This window comes from Perca fluviatilis, chromosome 4 (genome assembly GCF_010015445.1).
Source record: "Perca fluviatilis chromosome 4, GENO_Pfluv_1.0, whole genome shotgun sequence".
Classification (NCBI taxonomy): domain Eukaryota; kingdom Metazoa; phylum Chordata; class Actinopteri; order Perciformes; family Percidae; genus Perca; species Perca fluviatilis.
Genome location: NC_053115.1, coordinates 21,950,027 through 21,968,868, shown reverse-complemented (window position 1 = coordinate 21,968,868; position 18,842 = coordinate 21,950,027). Strand labels below are relative to the sequence as shown.

Here is an 18,842-nt window from a genome sequence, read left to right as displayed (position 1 = left end):
TTACATCAGTTCGACTTTACTTGTGCTCATTTAAAATACAATCACTCAATACTTGTCTTTATTGTTATTACTGTAATGTCTTAATTTAGCTGTAGCCTGCTTTTCCCATTAAGTTTGACTTAACGTTATTTTAGACTGAATCTAGCTGCAGAAACAACGTAACCAGTGGGGCGGTGCCTGTTATTTCGAGGTGGCATGAACGCAGCATTATCATCTGCGCCTACGTCATGGCATACGTGTCATCTTGCACATGCGCAGAACGGATTGTGCAGGTGGAACGGATCGGGTACTGACAGGGTCTGGCTCTGCCGACCGAACACCGTGGAGCACTCTGCTACCCCCTGTTGCGTGGGCGGTGTATTGCATTTCATGCATCGCCCGTGACGCTTGGGTCTACTTGCGTCCGCTGTTTAGACTATGAAAGGGAGCGCGTCGCTCGCGTTGCTTGTTCGCGTTGCTCGCGTTGACTCTGTAACGGCCCTTAATTGTGATAAATATTAATATAATAAAAAGATTGATTGCTGATTTTACAGTAGTAGGCCTATGTGTCATAGGTTCATGACAGAAAATGCCGTCTTCGTTCTACTTACAATGTAGTTGTAGTGGTTAAACACTATTATTGACATTATTATTTCACACATGACCGGTGGCTAATTTCACACTTTACCCTTAGCTGACCTAAGCCACCATTACTGTGAAGAACAAACACCTGCAGTTCAAGCTATTGAAGTCCTGCTGACACCACCTACAGTTGAACCAGTTGAACATGTTATCTTGACTTTAAGGGGCCATCCACACGGAAACGTTTTTTTGTGCAAACGCACATGTTTTGCATCGTTTGGGCCGACCGTCCAAACGAATCCTGTAATCACACTGCCTAAAAACGCACTTTTTTGAAACCTGGTCTCAGGGTGAAAAAATCCGAAAACAGCTCTCGTTTGGCTTCGTTTGGATGGCAAATACGAATACGTCCGTATCAATGATGTCATCGCCACACCCCTCTTTTACACCCTCTGTCGGTACACCATCCGTTCTGCCTGCACGATCCGTTCTGTGCATGCGCAAGATAATACTGTTTTACCAATACGACCTGCACGATCTGTTCCTCGCTAGCCTATGGCTATCCTTCACCGGGAAGCTAACGTTAGTTTAGATAACAGCTAATTAGGCTAACCGCTAGCTGACAGCTAGATTCAGTCTAAAATAACGTAAAGTCAAACTTAATGGGAAAAGCAGGCTACAGCTAAATTAAGACTTTACAGTAATAACAATAAACACAAATATTGAGTGATTGTATTTTAAATGAGCACAAGTAAAGTAGAATTGACGTAACAGCTGTTATATGTTAACGTTTATTTTCAAGTTTTATTTTGAGGGTCTTTTAAAGTTATTACATGCTGTCTCAGCTAGCGGTTATCCGAATTAGCTGTTAGCTAAACTAACGTTAGCTTGGCTGTCGACCGGAAGCGTGGAACAGATCGTGCAGTGTCGTGAATCCTCGTACAACAGCGCATGTGCGAACATTTTGCGCATGTGCAGAACGGATCGTGCAGGCAGAACGGATCGTGTACCGACACCCTCTCTTACCCGCGGCCACTGACACACACAACTGCTAAACTGTTAGCTAAACAACAACTAAACGCTGAAATCGCTGAAGTCGCTGATTCTCCAGCAGCGACGTAATATTAACGTTAGCTGCTATGGCTATCTGTTTATAAAGTGGAAGTAGACAATTTATAAACTAGCTAGCTAATCTGTCTGCTTATCAACTCCTTGAACGGATTATAGTAACTTTTACCATGGCTTACTGTAGAAAGGCTACTGCAAGAAAAACGTATAGATTATCAAAAAGACATTGGATCATTGATGTTTGCTCTGGACGGAGACCAGTGAAGGCTATTAGAAGCACTTTTGCGGTGATCACTTGCTTTACTGCGCAGCCTCCAACTGACTAGTGATGGGTCGTTCGCAAATGAGTCGGCTCTAAGAGCTCTTGTAGGTGAACGACGGGAGCTGGCTCGCATATCCGAAGAGCCGACTCTATTTTTAAAAATATAGCCTATAGAAATTAAATCATTATGTAATAATTAAATAATGAGTGAATTTTATTTTATTTAAAATAATTGACTAATTCAAAGAACAAAAAAATAATTATATAGGCACACATTAGTTTCGACTGTCTGATCAGCCTCACATTCTGTTCCTGTCAATCATACACAAGGTGTCAACCAATTATACGGCATGAGGGAGGGGCCGAGCCATCACACACACACACACTGTCAAACTCGGAGGAGAGGACAGAGGAGAGGAAAAACAGCTCTGAAAACAAAACAGAGAGAAAAAGAGGGACCAGTTTAATCCTTCCAGTTATTTATTTTTCTTTAATATGGGTTCTATTATGTTGTTCAGATTGTATTTGTTTTGAATGTTGTTTCTATACATTAAAAAGTTGTAATTAAAATTTTTTTTCATAACAAATCAATGCATTTTTAAAGAAATTGTGAGACATTGTGAGTATGATTTCATTTAATAATTTAATTAGAATTGTTTTTCACACCTATCATAGTCAAAACATAAATTCTTTTAAAGAGCCGTTTGTGAGCCAAAAGAGCCGGCTCTTTTCAGTGAGCTGAGTCAAACAAGCCGGCTCACAAAAAAGAGCCGGAATGCCCATCACTACAACTGACAGAGACAACGTAAATGTGACGTGAGCAACGTGTCTGAAAGTTGTAAGTCTTCTGGTAGCTGTGCCAAGAGAAATATCAATCATTCCCAATCTTACAGCGACGGAGAGCTTAGGTATATAAGGAGATAACATAGGCACAGGCTAATTATTGATCACTAACATGCTAGTTAACATTATTAATTAAACCTAAACAGCGTAAGTCCAAACTGCCTGCGAGCTTCTCCTGTACTATACAGTAATTCCTCTACTGTGCGACAGTAAGTCACTTGGTTATGACACAATCGTTAGCCTATTTTTATAAAAACGTCTGCTACGGAGCCATAACGTGAGGTACAAGGTAATGGAGCCTTTTATACATTGTCGTGTTTCTTTAGAAATAAACAATGGACAAATAGAGTCTTTAAACGCTTCAGATGTAAAGTTATTCACTGTCAAAGTGATGTCAAAATGTATGCTAGCCAGTGGAATGCTAACGGGAGGTGATCTGATCTCTTTGTAGCGTCAAAATGGCGCCATAGGAGGTTCGAGTTCTGAAGCGAAGCTTACCCCCTTGGTACCGACACTCTCCACCGACTGCAAGACCCAGGCGGACCCGGGGCATGCTGGGAAAAGCCGGCCTCTCAGCTGATCTAACAGCTGATTGGTTCAGAATCGACTCAACATGATGACATTTTATATAAACTTTTTATTGATTTGGAATCAGAGGGATTTTAACTGTGATTTGTCTGATTTAATGGCTAATAGTTATGTTTAGAAGTCAGAGAGACTAAATCTGTTCAGATTATGGATCATCTACAGTGTGTTGTTAATTAAAATCATCAACAGATCGCATGTAGAGCATTTTGACAGCTACTCTGTCATAATAAAAACAACTGGAGACTGTGTAGGAGCTGATATATGGGTCTGATAACATTTTATTAAATCGGAATTGGACCACCAAGGCTGCTGGAATTGGCTGGAAACTGTCTGACTTGAGAGCGGATTTTTGTCACCGCCCCCGGCTGCTGCCGCCTGCTCTCGTCCACTTTACAGGCGAGGCGCAGTTCATCTCGAACGAGCCTATTTACAAATGGATTATTCTAACTATTCTTGAAACGAATCCAGGGAAGACCGGTAAAAAAAAGATTGTTTTGGTATGTGTGGATGTGGCCTAAGTTGATTCAAAACAGCTCTGTGGCGTCTTTAAGTACTGTATCTTGTTTGAACTAACATGCTGTGGCTCCTCACCAATCATCCTACGCTATCAAAGCAAGGAAAAGTTTTACTCTCAGTGAGGTAGTTGCTGATATTTTGGGGCCATGTCACTGCCCTCTGCCTTATTAGGAGCGGCTGATTCAGGCTAGGATGCTATTTAAAAACTGAATGTTGAGCCACATTCCACCCAACACCGTCAGCCATGGCCTATGCATGGAAGCGAGACGTGGGGAAACAGAGGCTAAGGAGAAAGATGGGAGAACAGAGAGCAGATTGTACTGTAAGGTGAAAAAAAGTGAGAGGGATCAACCTTTAACTGGGTGCCACAACAATAGCAGTTACAAGGTGTGCCTGCTGCCTACATATATAGAGAGAGAAAAGTTCCCATCCAGCCCCCCCCTCCATATCTACCTTGTTATGTACACAGTTAAATTAGAGTTATCTCTGTGGCTGGGAAGTATTTTGTCTATAAATACAGTGTAGCAAGTTGATAGACCTGCATGAACCACACACAGAGAAACAGACAGAGAAGTAGACGTCTGAGTAGGCCATAACAGCAGCAACTCATCATTACTAATTTACACCTGTGCTGGATAATTGAGATTGTTCCTTGATGCAGTTTAAATAGTTTCAAGGTGATGGAAAACATGTTGGACCAGGCAGCAGCACATCCCAACATCTTACTTATGTTACACTATGACAATGGCTGCCACACTGACTCAACATCTTTTCTTAGTCCAGCGTAAGAAAAAAACCTTTGTCCTCACTCTCATCCAAACCATCATAACACACAATGACACAACAACTACCACTGATACTGCCCAGAGTGCTAGATAGCTCTACTTTCTATTTTCTTCACTTTCCAGACAAGTACTTCTGTTAAGGTGCAGCCATGCGTTACCTCTGGGATGATTCCCCTTACCTTAATGAGTGAGAACCCCAAACAGCCACACAGAGCCAAGTGATCACAAAGCTAATGTGAAATAACAACTGCTACACATCACTGATGGTCTACATAAAAAACTTTTACCAAACGGGGGTTAAGCTAATGCAAACGTGTGTTAAACAAAAGGGATTTAAGAGGAAGAAGGTATCACTAAAAAAGACCTGATAAGATCCCTCTTATAGCTCGACATTCCTGGGGAGCTCTGGTTTATGTTTAGGAGTTGAGGTGATACCTATCTTTCTCCCAACATGTGCAGACACACTGGCAGGTGTCAGGGTTCAAGGTGGGAGGTCTGTTAAGCTCTTATACTGCCATTGAGATTTGGATTGCTCCCAACCTGTTCATGTGCCTAAACATTATATTCAACCAACTTTGACAGATTTAAATTATTCTTCGGGGAGAAAAAAACACAAAAGACATAAAGTATATGCAGCGAAAAAACTAAACGGTTAGGGGCCTTGGCCATCTTTCAAGTCAAGGGGTACACATAAATTAGAAGCGTGGCTAAGAAATAAATCTCTACTCACTGGTACTTTATCTAACTTACATAATGTAGATAGCACATACTTTATTGTCATTTAAGATAATGGGTCAAACCAGCTTAAAAAAAAAAAATTACAGGGGAAGAGAGTGAGGATTGAGATTGTTATTTTGGCTTTATATATTTTTTCATTTAATTTAATATGAATTACTACTTATATTAACTAGCACAATATGCCTAAATTTTCTCAAATATGAAAAAATATTTTTAAAGTGCCCATATTATGAAAAAATCACTTTTTCTGGGATTTGGGGTGTTCTTTTGTGTCTCTGGTGCTTACACACACATACAAACTTTGAAAAAAATCCATCCATGCTGTTTTGAGTGAGATACAGTTTCTGAATGTGTCCTGCCTTCAGTGTGACGTCACAGTCCGAAATGAGCTGGCTAACCACAACCGTTAGCTTGTGAGCATGCTAATCGTTAGCATTAGCATGCTAACGCTAATGCTAACGCTAGCATGCTACGTCGTTCTCAATAGCAAAGCACTGATACAACACACACAAGTTCACCATAATCTACAAAAGAACTACTTACATGTGTGCCCTCATTTAGAAGTCTCCCAGCTAATCCTGCCTTGTAACTGACCAAAGTTGGAGAAACAGGCTTTCTTTTACTGTCTCTAGAGTTAGCTAGCTGACATGATCTACATCTGAACTACTGAGCATGTGCAAGTGCAATCAAAGATAGTAGAGAAGAAGAAGAAGAAAAGAGGTCTCACTCTGTAGCTAAAACAGAAACCAGGTGAAAAGAGGATCTGCAGCAGTGAGAGAGAGCTGTGCAGTACAACAAAAATATGGTGTTTTTTGAAAATTAAACCATGTAAACCTATTCTGGTACAACCTTAAAATACAGTTATGAACCTGAAAATGAGCATAATATGGGCGCTTTAATGAAACTGAAATGATTAGTCAATTATGCAATTAGTCAACAGATACATAATTGGCAATAATTTTGAAAGTTCATTGATCATTTCAATCAATTGTTTGAGCAAAGATGCTAAACATTCACAAGCTCCAGCTTCTCATTATAAGGATGGGCTGCTTTTCTTACTCTTATGCAATAGTTATTGAATATCTTTGGGTTATCGGTTGGCCGAAACAAGACATTTGAAAATGTCTCCTCAAGCTTTCGGAAATTGCGATGGACATTTTTTATTATTTGCTACCATTTAAGGCCAAACAATAGATCAATAAATAAACAACATGTGAAAAAAAATCAATAGGTTGTGGCCCTTTTTAAGAACATGTATTTACTCATTCCCCTTCATCTTTACCTAAAATGAAAAGCAACTTTGTTTGAAAAATCTAAAGATTTAAGAAAACAAGGTTATGGTGTCTGTGTGTCTACAACCATCGTCACAGCCCTGAATATTTTATTTGTGAATCTGTTTGTACCAAGTTAAGTGATTGAGTTAATCAGAGTTGAATAATATAAAACATACTGACAGGCACAAATTTAACACAGATTGTCATGACTGAATGCTTTCATTTGTTTTGCCCTTTACTCACTTCTTAGCTCACTTCATTGTTTAGGATTGAGTCAGAGCATGACTATGATCTCCATTGCCAAGCTCATCTTTCAGTAAACCCATATTTGACATGGAGTGTGTGTGTGTGAGTGTGCAACATGAGTGGCTGTGGGTATGTTGTCGCTGCTGTAGACTGGGCCTGGATGGGAGATATCAGGGTCTTGAACGCAACAGTGATGGTGTCTAATGAAATACTCACATGAACTGGGACGCCAGAGCCAGTATGTGTGTGTATGTGTGTGTGTGTGTGTGTGTGTGTGTGTGTGTGTGTGATTGTGATTGTTTAATGTGTAATTTGCTTTGCCAGGTTGTATATACAGATTAGATAATGCACCTGGGCCCTGTCTGCATCAGCAACTCCCCCTGACAAACTGATTAAACAAGGCTTAGAGTTTACAGCCATGCTAAATGTGAGCAATGGCGTACCCCAGGGTTCAATTCTGGTGTCGCTCCTTTTTACTATTTATATTAATAGTCCTACTTTTGATATGCCACACAAAAACCTCTATGGTTTATATTGGTATGTGGTGCTGCTTTCTTGGCAAGGACACTTGGCAAGGAGATTTTCAGTCTCAGCGAAGCTCTTTCCTGGTATCTAATATATAATATCATTATTATGTCTTGATGGTCAAAAACAATAGTTTAGTGACTTTGTGTAGTGTAGATTTTGGACCAACAAAGCATGCGGAAGATTTTTGAGGCATGGTATACTATTTATACTGTTTAATTGCATCTAGGAATTATGAATATGGTATGCAGTACAATGATTAATTTATCAGCTGCTGTCACCAAAACAATAATAGTTTATTACACAACATTGTCAAAATCCCTCCATTGTAATGAAAACCATGCCGGTTTTTCCAGCTAATTATCACAGACGCATGACAATCACACACAGGGCCCTCATTACACTACACTCACACCCATGTGTTCATTGAGGGAAGCATGTGTAGTGACCCCAACACTATCCACGATCCCGTCCAACCCTCCCCCATACAAACGCCATCCACACACACGATCCCATCCTCCTTCACTCCTCCCCCACTTTCAGGAGTCACATCCCTGCGTTCAGCTAGCTTCCCATACAGGCAGATTAAGTGTGAGAGACAGACAACAATACATCACACATGTAACCATTATCCAGACCAGCATCTCTAAATACAGCAGTGCAATAAGAAAAACAGCTACGCCCAAAACGGGTTGGTCCATCTCATCTTAATGATGACTCACAACCTTAAAAAAATTATTATATAGTTTTTTTTGAGGTTGACAAAATTCCCCAACTCGTGTCAAAAACTCAAATCAATTTTATATACTCCAAAGTCCACTGATATTTAGCTAAAGACAAGGCTGCCTTTTCTTTGTTACTGAAAACAACTGGCAATACTAGCATGTCTGAATGTAAACACACCAACACACATTCAAACAAGACTTGTAATCTCAATAAAATTTCCATAATGTTTGTTTGTGGAAATCTATCACTGAAAAGAAAGAGATGTGAGAGAGAGAGAGAGAGAAAAAAAAAGACTGGAAAGCAGTTCAGACGTTAACATGACGGTCATACAAGCTAAGTTAGTAAAGGGCCTCAATGTGACTTCACATCATTCAAACAATGTGCTTAAGGGGGCAGAAGCTTTTTCACACTTCCATTTAAAAGAGCAACTGAAACTTTTAACAGCCGATACAAGGTTTTTTTTTTAAACCCAACCCTTTCCTGGAATTTTACAGGCGTGGGCCTTTTGAAAGCTAATAACGTTTGTAAAATGTTAAATCAAATAAACCCTAAACATTTCCAATATTTAGTTTCAGGACCATTTCAGTTGATCCCTCCTAATCTGTCTGCTCACATCCTTTGACATCTGTCTGTCGGAGCGCAGCACGAGGCTGTTGCTCTATAGACAGTGGCTCTACAGGATCAGCATGGGGGCCAGGGGCTCTTTAGGCCTTCTGTTATCCTGAGGCAAGACTGTAACCTTTGACCTGGACACACACACACACACACACACACACACACACTCAGGAACCCACACCGACACACACATACATACATACATACATACATACATACATACATACATACATACATATATGCAAAGGAAAACGTGCAAGCATGCAAACGTTAATAGAGGAATGAGTGTACAAATGGATCTGAACAATACATACAAACACACACACACACACACACACACACACACGTACATGTGATACACACCAGGCAACAGAAGGCTGTGCAACAACTGTGTAAACTATGAATCAGCACACTGACTGCAGCCTGTCCAACAATGTCGGCTGTGACAATGTCTCATAAAACAGAGCTCTTTCAAAAGAAATGCACGCTTTCACACCTGACTCCAGTTTCTCCTTTCAGTTTAGCTGACGAGAAAATGGCAGCTGAGAATGAGGTGACCGAGCTGTGAATCATAATGTTTTTAACATCTCAACTCTCTCCCACTGTGGGCAGAGGAGGAAAAGGGGTGGGTAATGCACAATAAAGGGCAAAAAGAGAGACAGAAACAGCTGCCAGGCCATGCAAAAACCCCTTTGGGATATTGTGGTTCACTGCCCACGGACGTGACTTAACTTCCTTCTTATACGATTTGTTTGGACATGACAAGCGCAGTTTAAATCAATTTAAAAAAATAAATAAAATAAATAGCAAAAAGCCTTACAACTTCTATCCAACCCTGAAAGTATATTTCAGGACGGAGAAGGGTACAAACACTATGCTTGCAGAGGACAATGGTAACCCCATCCTCACTTCACATGCATCTTTAACAACCCCTAAGCTCACCACCTGCCCCATTACTGATCAATAAGTGAACAGTCATTTCCAAGCATAGATGGGGTAATGATTGGCCCTCAGGTCCAAAGCGTAAAGAGGACACAACCTCTACCAGCCCTCCCCTTTCCCTTTTTATCTCCTCCTTTTCTTCCCCTCCCTTATCCACTCATCCATCTATTGATCCATCTATCTAGATACACTCTGTCTGATTCACATAATTTGCCTGTATTTTAATTGTTCTTTCTTTCCTTTTCTGTCCTTTTTGGGGAGGGCAGAGACAAGCAGCATGCAATGGGTGAAAAGCAGAGAAACACTCTGGACAGGTATGTCACACAGACAGACAAACACGTTCAATAAGTCACACCTGTGATCAATCTAGAGTTTCCAGGTCTGACTGCATGTCTTGTCCTGGAGGAAACTAATCATGTTCAGTGAGTGTGTGTGTGTGTGTGTGTGTGTGTGTGTGTGTGTGTGTGTGTGTGTGTGTGTGTGTGTGTGTGTGTGTGTGTGTGTGTGTGTGTGTGTGTGTGTGTGTGTGTGTGTGTGTGTGTGTGGATGTGTGTGTGTGTGTGTTAAGGCAAGACTCAGATGCAAAGAGAGAGATACATGGAGGTGACAGTTAAGGAAGGAAACAGGCGACTGAAAAAAATCTGAAAAGCAAAGAGAACAAAGAGAGGAGAATAAAGAGAGAGAGAGAGAGAGATATTCATTTTCTACACAATTACAAAACAGAGATTGAAGTGAGTGGCTAATAATTGCTGTTTTGCCATTCTAGTCATATCAGCTCCTGCTTGGCTTTCTTTCTATATTAGTAAGATAAAAACATGATGTAGGGCCAATCTGAAACTACTCCTTTACAAATGTACAGTAGGTATTATTTTGTTTTATTTTATACTGTATATGCATACATGGAGAAATATGTGTTTCAGATTTAGTATGGTGTAAAATAAAAAAATATGCTGATCTAATATGATAATAATACAATAACTGAGTGTGAGTAGCATTCAGCATTTGAGTCTGAATTTACAAAGGTTTTCTGCATCTTAAACAAAGTCCACAGATTAGTCATTTAGCAATTCACTTAAACCATACAAACGATACCAACAATGATGACACATGCTAACATTAGTGGACCTCTTTAACCCACAACTGTGTGAGGAAATTAAAAAAAGATAAGCAGGTGACAGTGATAACGCAAAGGGCATCTATATAAATCTTTTTTTTTATGTTAAAGTAATTAGACCATTTTTATCCAAAGACTTTCCTGCCTAAGCAATCAGCAAATCTCATTTAATAAATACAAACAGAAAGCCTCCACATCCCTTGTCATTTCCTGTTCCTGTCAGCTTTTCACAGTTTTTTACTGATTCTGTATCAGGTTCCTTTAGAACCACAATCAGCTGATTGATTAAACTGGGTCTTTTCCCGGAGACAACACAAATTGTCACACACACATAAGTGTGGACACACACACACACACGCACACATATTTAATCAAAGGGGTGGCCTTCCATGATTTATTCATCCCTGCAGCTCCCGTCCCCATCAGACCCTCAACCCCTCCCCCCACATATCATACCATATTGGTAGTCAACTCATACTACACCTACCACGCTTTAACTGCTGAGATGTTTTATCAAATAACATTGAAAGCAAATCTAATAGCACAGTCACACATGAGTCATTACCCCGAAGATGATAATTATGTGTACTAATAATGCAACAAAATGCCAGAAATCTTCTGCCGTGTATCTCTGAAGTGAAGATGCAGAATCAGCTCCTTCTTCTCCAGTGAAGTAATTGCACCTCCATCAGATCTAAATTGTGTGTTTCCATTTTGACTCAGTCTGCAGATTGTCCCTCTCCCTCCAGTTAGCACGTGGTCCGCAGAGTAATATTCCTGAAAGCTCTCAGCCAAGCAGCGCTGCTTCCCACCGAGCTTTTGTCCAGGCAGCCCAGCGTGGAGGAATGGGAGAATGTTAAATAGACAGAGAGTAAGTGGGAGCTAGTAAAGAGCATTAATCGTGTGTGTGTGTGTGTGTGTGTACGCGCATGCGTGCGTGCGTGCGTGTATGTGTTTGTGCATGCCAAACTGTAAAGCCCAATGCTATATAGCCTTTGCTCTTCTGATCTCTCATATAAATAAGCACTGCAGCAGCGTGAGCTCCTACATTTATGAGGCTTTCACATGAATGGCCTCTAGAAGGTCTAGCACAAGAGAAAGGGAGCAGGAGAAAAATCATGAATTGAATTAGGGAGGGAAAAGGGGGAAGGTTCATTCTCAACTCTTAAGCTGAGGCCAAAAAAGCAGCTTTTATTTGGCTATTTTAATGCAAATGAACCCCCAGAAATTCTTCATTGTGTTTTGAATGTGTGAGGCAGTTATGCTGGGCCCCATTTAGACACATTTATATGTGTATGATACAAAATAAATGGTACTGGAAGGCACAGACGGTATTGTGTTTGACTCATGGGGCAAACAGCAAACACAGTGTGGATTTTAAAGTTAAAGACTTAAAGAAGTTTAGTTTTTTTTACATTTGGGGAAATATGCTTAATTTCTTTTTTGATGGGAGTTAGATGAGAAGATAGGCCTAGATTACACTCTCATATCTGTATGGTAAATATAAAGATAAAGCCAGCAGACAATTAGCTTAGCCAAATCTAACAAAAACCACCTGCCAGCACCTCTAAAGCGCACGATGTGCACAACTATTTGTTGACCGGTCGCAGTATTCATCTGTAACCAGGCTAACTGTTAAGATAATCAGATGCTGTCTTTAGCTTGATACAGTACTTAGTGCACAGACATGAGAGCGATATCAATCTCCTTATCTAACTCTCAATCTCCACAAGAAAACAAATAAGCATACGTATGTATTTCCCAAAATGTGAAACTATCGCTTTAAAACAAATACCTGCTATGTCTTAAACATGCACACTGCTGAGTTTCTTATCTTTTGCGTTTGTCTTCTCTTGCAATCTCTGTAACCTTTTTGGAGGTCATCCAAAAATCACTTCCACGCGCCACTCTTGTTTTTTTAAGCTGTGTTAATCAAGCCTCCAGTTCAATAAGAGGATTTGTTCAGCTCTGTTTTATATCCTTACACAGCCAGTGAAACTGAACTCCAGACTAGGATTATTGGGATTATATTGGCTACCTGTGGCCCCCGTGGGACTGAGAATCTCCTCAGAAAGGCACCAAAACAGGTACATGGTAAACATGAACCTCGCTGCAACCTGAGACTTTCTACTTTCCCTCTGATCACAATGCAACACAGCCAACAGCACGTCTACTGACATCAACAGCCTGACATTCTGATAAATCACACTCTTATAATATTGTGGCTATGCTGCACCTGAAAACAAACTGCCAATAAAAGTTCAGAAAGAAGATTACTGCTACGATTAAAAAATAACACAAAAGGAAGGCCAACAATTGGGTCAATAGAGAGTAAGCACAATAGATGTTTTTCAAGGCCAGATAGAGATCCATCACAGATGATTTGCACCAAAGCAGAACTGCCTTCCCCCACCTTTGTCAAAGCACTCTCAAACAGAAAAGACATTTACATTAAATCAAGAGGCAAAGATCAATATAACTAAATGACCAGAAACTGTAAGTCTCCAGGCTTTCCAGCATACATGTTGGGTACAGAATGATTTACAAGCCTTTGGCAGTGAGCTAAACATTTATATATTCAGAATCATCCTGTCATGGGTTTGTTTTAAGGATATTGATGTATGACATTAAAAGTTTGCAGTATGTAGAGTCAGCTGAATCCTGAATCCTGAATATCAGCAGTGCAGCATGTTTTTTTTTATTAGCCATGCTGCATGGCGCTATAGGTATGGCAATGAGTGGTATGAGCAGTGAGCTGATTTCGGGGAGATTAGATTGGCAGTTGTGGGATAACAACCAGGGATAAGGGGGCTTCCTGTCTTCACCAGGCAGTGAACTATTAGCGGAAGCACTTCTCATAGCAGTATAAATAGCAGACACACACATAACTCAGACTGAAATACCCTCTCATCTCATCTTCTGTCTGGCAGCAGCAGCAGGAGAAGCCCACTAAGTTCAGTTTGGGGCCTTCAGGACAACAGAAACAACCAAGAGAGATAATATAAAGTTTACAGAAGTCCGGGAAGCCAGACTGAGGCTCTTATGTATGGCATACTTCAACTTCATCCCAACATGTGAACAGGATCTCATTACAGCAGATCGGTCGATATGAGATCATTGTGTCACATGGGGTTGACCTTTGCTGCCATACTGAAAAGGAGCTGTACGTTTTGGGGTAGACATAAGCCTGCATTGAAGAGAAACTGTAAAACTGAACAAAAACACATTCATTCCATTAACCTCCCAGCTGTATCTGAAGCTGAATGTCTGTCCCCAACATTGTATGGTCCTTCCTTTGAAGAAATACTCATAACTCCTCTGATGCTTTAGGGCAGGGATACTCAACTTGCTAACAGGAGGCCAGGGGCCAGTTAATAAACACACAATACTAATATTTATTAGAAAAAACAAATAAACATTAAAAGGCCTATAACTCATCTTTCTTTAAAATCCTTTACTTTCAAATTAACTGAGGTCAAGTGTGCAGAGGGTTTTTACTATAGGCACCCTCCCCTGGCACTTGGTGAGCATGCTCTATTTTGATACTTTTTTATGCAATCTGGCACCTTATTTACATTCAAAGTACAAAAACAAATCCCAATGTGAATTAATTTATTTATTTTAGATTGTGAATTAGAAAATGGTCAGCGGGCAACCCAGCACCTTATCTGGCCTGCGGGCCCTAAGTTGAGTATCACTGCTTTAGGGAAACAAATTCCAATTAAGAGTGCAACTCCAAAACCAGAGAAGGTGATACTCTAAAAATGAGACAGTATGACTAAGCTGATTTCTATTAGCACTTTAACGTTATGGGTTGTGTCATACTGCCATGAGTAAGCACAGAACATAGCATCAAAGCAGTAATATTATTTTCACCATTGACTCCGGTGGCAAAACACACAATGAGGACAACACAGTGTGGCCACTGGCGACAGTAACCCAAACCTTCATGATATAAAGAGAAAATGAGTCAATAGCATCTAATTACAATACGTTTGAGGCAAACTGTTTCATGTCAGTATATCAGAAGATGATAATGGGAGCACCTTGGAAACTAAACTCCTAGAGAGGGCACTATCATAAGCTAATGTACTATTCCGACAGGAAAGATAATTGCTCTGTTGCTATCTGAATAATATATTTCTCTGAGAGTGCAATTATATCTAGTCAAAATGTTTTCATACAGTACTCATACAGTCCACACTGCTGATGAAAACGTCATTGGGGATGTACCAGTGAGGACTCTGAGGTCATAATTTTTGTATTTTTTCTGGGAATTTTCAGGTTTAGGAACCAGTAAATTTACATACTATTGTATGACAATGTGAAACAATGTGACAATATGAAAGGACCTGCTTGTAGTGACAAACCTACAGTACAGAGAATTAACACACAAATCTGCAGCTTCCCTTGACCAAAAAACCCCACAGTACACCTGCTCAGCATCAAACAGCAGACAGACAAAGTTAGCGACTAGCTGGTGGTCATTTATCAGCTAAAGGGTCAGATATTTCCCTCAAGAGTTGGTGGAGACCAAAAACAGAGCTAAAAGATTTAAAATATATATTGGATTTACATTCATCAGATGGCCAGAAACACAACTCCAAATAAATCTCCATAACAGCTAGATGTGTAAACAAGCCACCGTTTACAAATTCGCCATATAAACTTAAAAGGGTTCTGCTGCTGCTAAATTGCCACAAAATCTGTTGTTGCAGGTTTAGGGATTAAGAAAATTGTCCAACTTCTTACTCTAACCACTTAAAAATACATTGGGTTATTTGAAAAAAAGATGAAACCAGGGCTACTTTCATTAGCTCATAAAAAGTTACCGTGTTTGGAGATACATGGTTTTCACTCAACAAAGATCTTCATGTTGGGAAATCAAATAATAATAATCTCAGAATTTCTAAAATCGTGGTTACAGCCCTGCAAGTCATATACAGATTTGGGACAGGATGAAATCATTATAAAGTCATTTTTGCAAACAGTGGGTGTGATGTCACAGCATACTAGCAACAGCATTATTCATCCAACTCTTTTCCAGTTGGTGCATCACATCAGCACATCAATTAGTTTATTGATTGTCTCCTCCTGGCACTAACTCCACTGGTGCAGCATGGGCATTTTCTCAGGAATCTTCCCTCTGTTGCACTTTGAAATAGCCCACAGCAGCGCGCGATACAATACTTTTAGCTCAGAGTCAGTTTTTAAAACAAGTTCCAGGAATGCTGCTGTACAGTGAGCAGGTTTCAGAGGGGTGACATCGCTCCACTTTCCAACTGTCTATGTGTCTGTGTGAATGCTGATGTCATCCCCCTGGTCTTACCAGGCGACAGGGTGACTCCAGCCCGAGTAAACTGAGGAGCCAACGGTTATATATGGAACTTCAAAACAGGGACATGTAGTAAATTACACCCTTATTCAAAATGTGTTTTAATTACTTTTTAAATGGTGTACATTACATCAGTGTTGCATATGTTATATTCACACATGGAAAGTAATAAAGTGCAGTGTTTGAGCTACCTCTATTTCCTCTTTTCTTTTTTACAATTTCATACTTCTATCCAACTTCATTTCATAGTGGAATACTGTACTTTTTACCCCTACTCCTACTGCTTAATTTTATGAAATATGATGCGTTGTCATGTATATTGAAAGTAACAAAATAAAAAGTAGTATTTTAGTATTTTACTGTATTTAAGGCACTTAGGTGGCTGTTTTGTTTAAGTGAGTATGTGAGTATAAATGTATGGGTGCACATGTGTAATTGATATGTATATTTATTTATTTTATTTTTTCTAGGGCTAGACATTCTATTTTTTTTAAACTGATGTAAATTCGGCTTTTTATTCAGTTGTTTTAACTGTGAGCATGAATTCAATAAACTCAAACTCAATCATCGTAATGTACAGTTTAACACTCATTTTTAACAAATACTTCTGATACTTTGAGTACTTTTTGTTTATATTGTATCAGTTCTTTAAAGCTATAGTGCATAGTTTCTGTCTCGAATTCTAAGTAATGACAAAAAATTCTGCCGCATCCACATGATACAAGCCTTCCGTGATCGCGTACCACCTCCGCCCCTCCTCCACGCAGTTGCTAGTAGCCAAGGACGACACGGAGGATTAAAAAATGGATGATGGATTCTTCAGAAGAGGTAATTATCTTCACTCAAGTTTCTGTGCGTCAAAGTCGCCTGACGACATAATCTTCTGAACATAGCTAGAAATACAGAGTGAGTTGTGTGGAGCTGATAGTCTTAATTAGCTTTGTAGCAACTCATTTGGCAATGGCTTGAAGGCAACGGACGTTCAATAATATCAATATATATATATACAGTATATATATATATATTTACAAAACTGTTCTCTCTGGCACCTCATCAGATGAAATATTAATCGCAGAGCTGCAGGAGAGATTTAAGGCTGTCTCTTATTAGCCATCATGCAGTGAACATTTCCAAAGATTTACATTATATGTAAATGTATATAGGTATACTTTATGCATAATTACAAGAGGACGGAAACAGGGCTTCAGTGTTCAGTCACACTAAAAGTCACAGCAAACAGCTGTTGGCAAACACATCACAGAATAAACACAAGAGAAGCAAACACACATCTCATCTATGAACACATACACACAACACACTATAGGACACATTCTCTACTTCTCTTGTGTGTGTGAAGTCAGCATCTAACCTGAACTGCTCAGGAAAAATCACCCTTTTTTTCTTCAGGAATCACAGCCTGCCCGCTGATTCAGCACAAGCCTACTCTCATCCACTCTCCACTTACTGTAAATCATCGTCTATTAACTCAGAGCTCAGGCTGCTTTGCTGTACATGCCGCACATAAACATGCTGAAACTCCTGCACCCAGTACAGAGTTATGAGAGTTATGTGTAACAATGATTTAGCAAATCTGAGGACTGGTGCAGCACAGAAACACTGACTGTAGCAGCCACACAACTCAAATTTCAGCTTTCAACTGCCCTAAAAATTTAAATTCATGGTATAGTGAACATTTTGCATGATAAGCAAGAATATACCACACATTTACATAGTATGTGAGGTTAAACAAAAAGTCACTAAGGACACACAGGGCACATGCTCAGTGCTGCATTCACCCACTCACCAGCTCTGAGGCTCTGGGGTAAGCTGCTGGTGAAGTGCTAGAGAAAAACCAAAAAAGGTGCCATGGTCTCCCAACTTATGCAGTGTGTGAGTAGTATCCAGGTTAAAACCCCACACTTTGCCTAAAAGGAACAACAGAGCCCAGATGAGGGTAGTCCAACGATGAGAGGAACAAGATGAGAGGGAGACAGTGTTCCCATGTCCCACCAGAGCTGCCATAGCAGGGTGCTGGTCCTCTTAGCAGCAGAGCAAGTTCAGTTCAAGAAGAGTACAGGGTGGAATCCTTTTATGGCTCCCAGAGAGATAAAAGAGGGCAAAATCCTGTGTTGTCTCCTCTCCTCTGTTGATGCCTCCCTTGTTTCTAATCGTCTTTCTCTTCGTGATGCCTCTCAACTCCGTTTGCTGCTGTCAGTCTGAAGAGCAGGCTGTGAAAATGTGGCCGCCACTCGTATGTGTGTGTGTGTGTGTGTGTGTGTGTGTGTGTGTGTGTGTGTCTGTGAGTTTCTCTCAATGCATGTGCGCCTCCCCCTCCTCTATGCTCAGAGGGAGACAGAGGACAAGTGCCTTGAATAGCCCGCTCACTCCTCCCCCTCCCCTTTCTCTTTCAGTCCCTCCCTGCCTCCCCTCTCTCAGCTGACATCAACACTCAAGGGACTGCTGCCAAAATACCAGGCAAGGTTGTCAAGATACTTGGAGGCTATTGAATAGAGAGAGAGAGAGAGATAGAGAGAGAGAGAGGTTGAAAAGACAGCAGACTGTTTTATCTGTTCGAGTTCACACAGTCCAAAGTGCCTCTTTCTGTGGCCACTCTTTGCTGCAGGTGCTTGTGGCTCTGAGGAGCATAAAAGAGGGAAAAACCTGAGGTACAGTCTTAGTTAAAAAGCAAGACAGATGAAAAACC

The 18,842-nt window shown here is 40.3% G+C and overlaps 1 protein-coding gene across 5 annotated transcripts in view; it reads right to left on the bottom strand.

Moving 5' to 3' along the window:
- The window catches only part of itga7 (integrin, alpha 7), a 42,236-nt gene extending 23,743 nt beyond the window's left edge, over nucleotides 1–18,493 (bottom strand). For 4 of the 5 annotated variants that reach the window (XR_005638988.1, XM_039798182.1, XM_039798184.1 and 1 more), the window contains exon 1: nucleotides 17,943–18,493. Coding sequence is in view for 4 of the 5 variants with exons in the window: in XM_039798182.1 (XP_039654116.1) it covers nucleotides 17,943–18,160 (218 nt within the window). In the remaining variant the exon portion in view is untranslated. Of the gene's footprint in view, nucleotides 1–5,904; nucleotides 5,956–17,942 lie in introns of those variants that run through there. The other variant, XM_039798186.1, reaches the window with a different exon arrangement.
- Nucleotides 18,494–18,842: the final 349 nt, after the last annotated feature.